Raw genomic sequence first — 2,020 nt, forward strand, 5'->3', positions numbered from 1 at the left:
GAATGAGCCTCAATATGCAGCGATGTTCGTTTTCTAAAACCAACTTTGCAATATAGCGAACTGTCTTCACTGACGCCGTCTGACGAGCTTCATATTCATATTCACTAACGAACTTCGTTTTCGACAACTGAGTCCAACTACATAGCAAGTCTTCTGAATTTCCTTTTTGACGATCCTCATCTTCACTAATGAGCTTTACGTATGGTGGTGAGTTTCGAACCTCGTATCCAACGACGAGTTTAGAACCCTGTCTTCAATGACGGACGTCATCTTCAAGAGTAGCTTTGCTCATTGATGAACTATGATATCGAGCTTCGCGACGCAGCTAACCTCGTCTTTTGGTGTTAAGTTGCGTGGCGACCCTCGTTCCTGAAGTGGGTCCTCACTAAACAACGAGCCTTGTCTCGAATTAAGACGAGGTTTGTTTTCTTGACAACCATCTTCATATTTTGAAGGTTGGTATTTTTGAATGCCTACAATATTATCATGGTAGACGAGACCGGACCGGACCAGACCAGGGGAGTTATTTGACGAGGGAGTAGAGAGTACGTTCCTACCCAAGGGCCTCCGTTCGACCAGGTCCGGAGCGGAAAAGCTATTCTTTTGGTGTATCGTCTCTCCCACACGATGATGACGCATTGAGATTTGAGGAGGGTTTGCGGTTGTATCTTCCGTCTGTTCTCACGCCTTCCTTTCTCCCCCTCTTCTCTTTCTCTCCCCCTTGTATTATATAATTGAAGCCCTAATTTCCCAAAATTTCTCATAGTTCAATTCAAGACGCCCTCCTCAGCCCTAAAATTTCTTAGCCTCTCTCTCTCTCTCTCTCTCTCTCTCTCTCTCTCTCCCTCTCTCCCCCCGCCTTGTTGTCTACTAATCCCGCTCGATCGATCGATCGATCGTCAAGATTTGAGTTTTTGACTGGAATTGCTAAACGATGACCCGTCAATCTCCAGCATCTCCTCAAGGGAATAGTAGTACTAGTAATAGTAATGGCGGCAATAAGGGATCCGTGGGGGCGTTGGTGATCTACCATGGAGATACTTGTCTCGGCGAGGTTGAGGTATTTCCGATTAAAAACCAGCACAGCCTTTTCCCAAACAATCTTCTTCTTATTAGCAGCAGTAGTAGTAGTAGTAATAATAATAAGATATTAAGGATTAGTCACCTGTCTCCTCCTGGGGACCGACTGCCTCCCCTCTCAGTCCTCCAAACAATATCATCCCCTTCCTCCGTCAGATGCAAAATCCAGGCCAAATCGCCCACCCCGGATTCTCCCATCAATCTCCTCCACTCTACTTGCTTCGATAAATTCAGGGTAACTTTTCTATGCTCTACTCTTTTTTACTTCTTTTTTTTTTCATTCCCCCCCCCCTTTTCCCCCCTTTTTTCTTTTTCAGCATATGCCCCAAAATTAGATTACTTGTATGTATAATATTCCCCCATCCAGTCCGCAGTTGTGTTGAATGGATCTGAAGAACTGCATTTAGTCGCGATGCGGAGCCATTTGGACAATACTCTACCATGCTTCTGGTGCTTCTCGGTCCACCCTGGTCTCTATGACCCCTGTTTGAGGATGCTCAATCTTAGGTGCCTTTCTATTGTGTTTGATCTCGACGAGACCCTTATTGTCGCCAACACCATGAAATCTTTTGAGGACAGGATTGAGACACTCTCCCGCAGAATTGATGCCGAGGATGACCCTTTCAGGATTTCTGGAATGTCAGCAGAGATCAAGCGGTATATAGAGGACAAGAACATGTTGAAACAGTTCATAGAGAATGATACTGTCCTTCTGGACAATGGCAAGTCTGTCTCTGCGCTGAGCGAGCAAGTCCCAGTGCTCCCTGGCAGCCAGGACCCCCTCCTTCGTCCAGTTATAAGGTTGATGCACCGCAACATTGTCCTCACTCGAATTAACCCTGAGGTCCTTCCTTCAATGCTCTTATCCTCTATTTATTTTCCTTCCTGCTTCTTGGTTTTTTTTTTCAATACTCATACATACTATTACTGTATGTCATTA

At 45.3% G+C, this 2,020-nt stretch overlaps 1 protein-coding gene across 12 annotated transcripts in view; it reads left to right on the top strand.

The window, feature by feature from the left end:
* Positions 494-2,020, top strand: part of LOC109850585 (RNA polymerase II C-terminal domain phosphatase-like 2) — a 26,809-nt gene continuing 25,282 nt past the window's right edge. For 3 of the 12 annotated variants that reach the window (XM_020420626.1, XM_020420627.1, XM_020420629.1), the window contains exons 1-2: positions 496-1,315; positions 1,448-1,924. In XM_020420626.1, coding sequence (XP_020276215.1) covers positions 935-1,315; positions 1,448-1,924 — 858 coding nt within the window. In that variant the 5' untranslated portion in view covers positions 496-934. Of the gene's footprint in view, positions 1,316-1,447; positions 1,925-2,020 lie in introns of all 12 variants that reach the window. The other 9 variants (XM_020420623.1, XM_020420622.1, XM_020420624.1 and 6 more) reach the window with 5 other exon arrangements.

The sequence above is a fragment of the Asparagus officinalis genome, chromosome 7 (genome assembly GCF_001876935.1).
Source record: "Asparagus officinalis chromosome 7, Aspof.V1, whole genome shotgun sequence".
Taxonomy (NCBI): Eukaryota; Viridiplantae; Streptophyta; class Magnoliopsida; order Asparagales; family Asparagaceae; genus Asparagus; species Asparagus officinalis.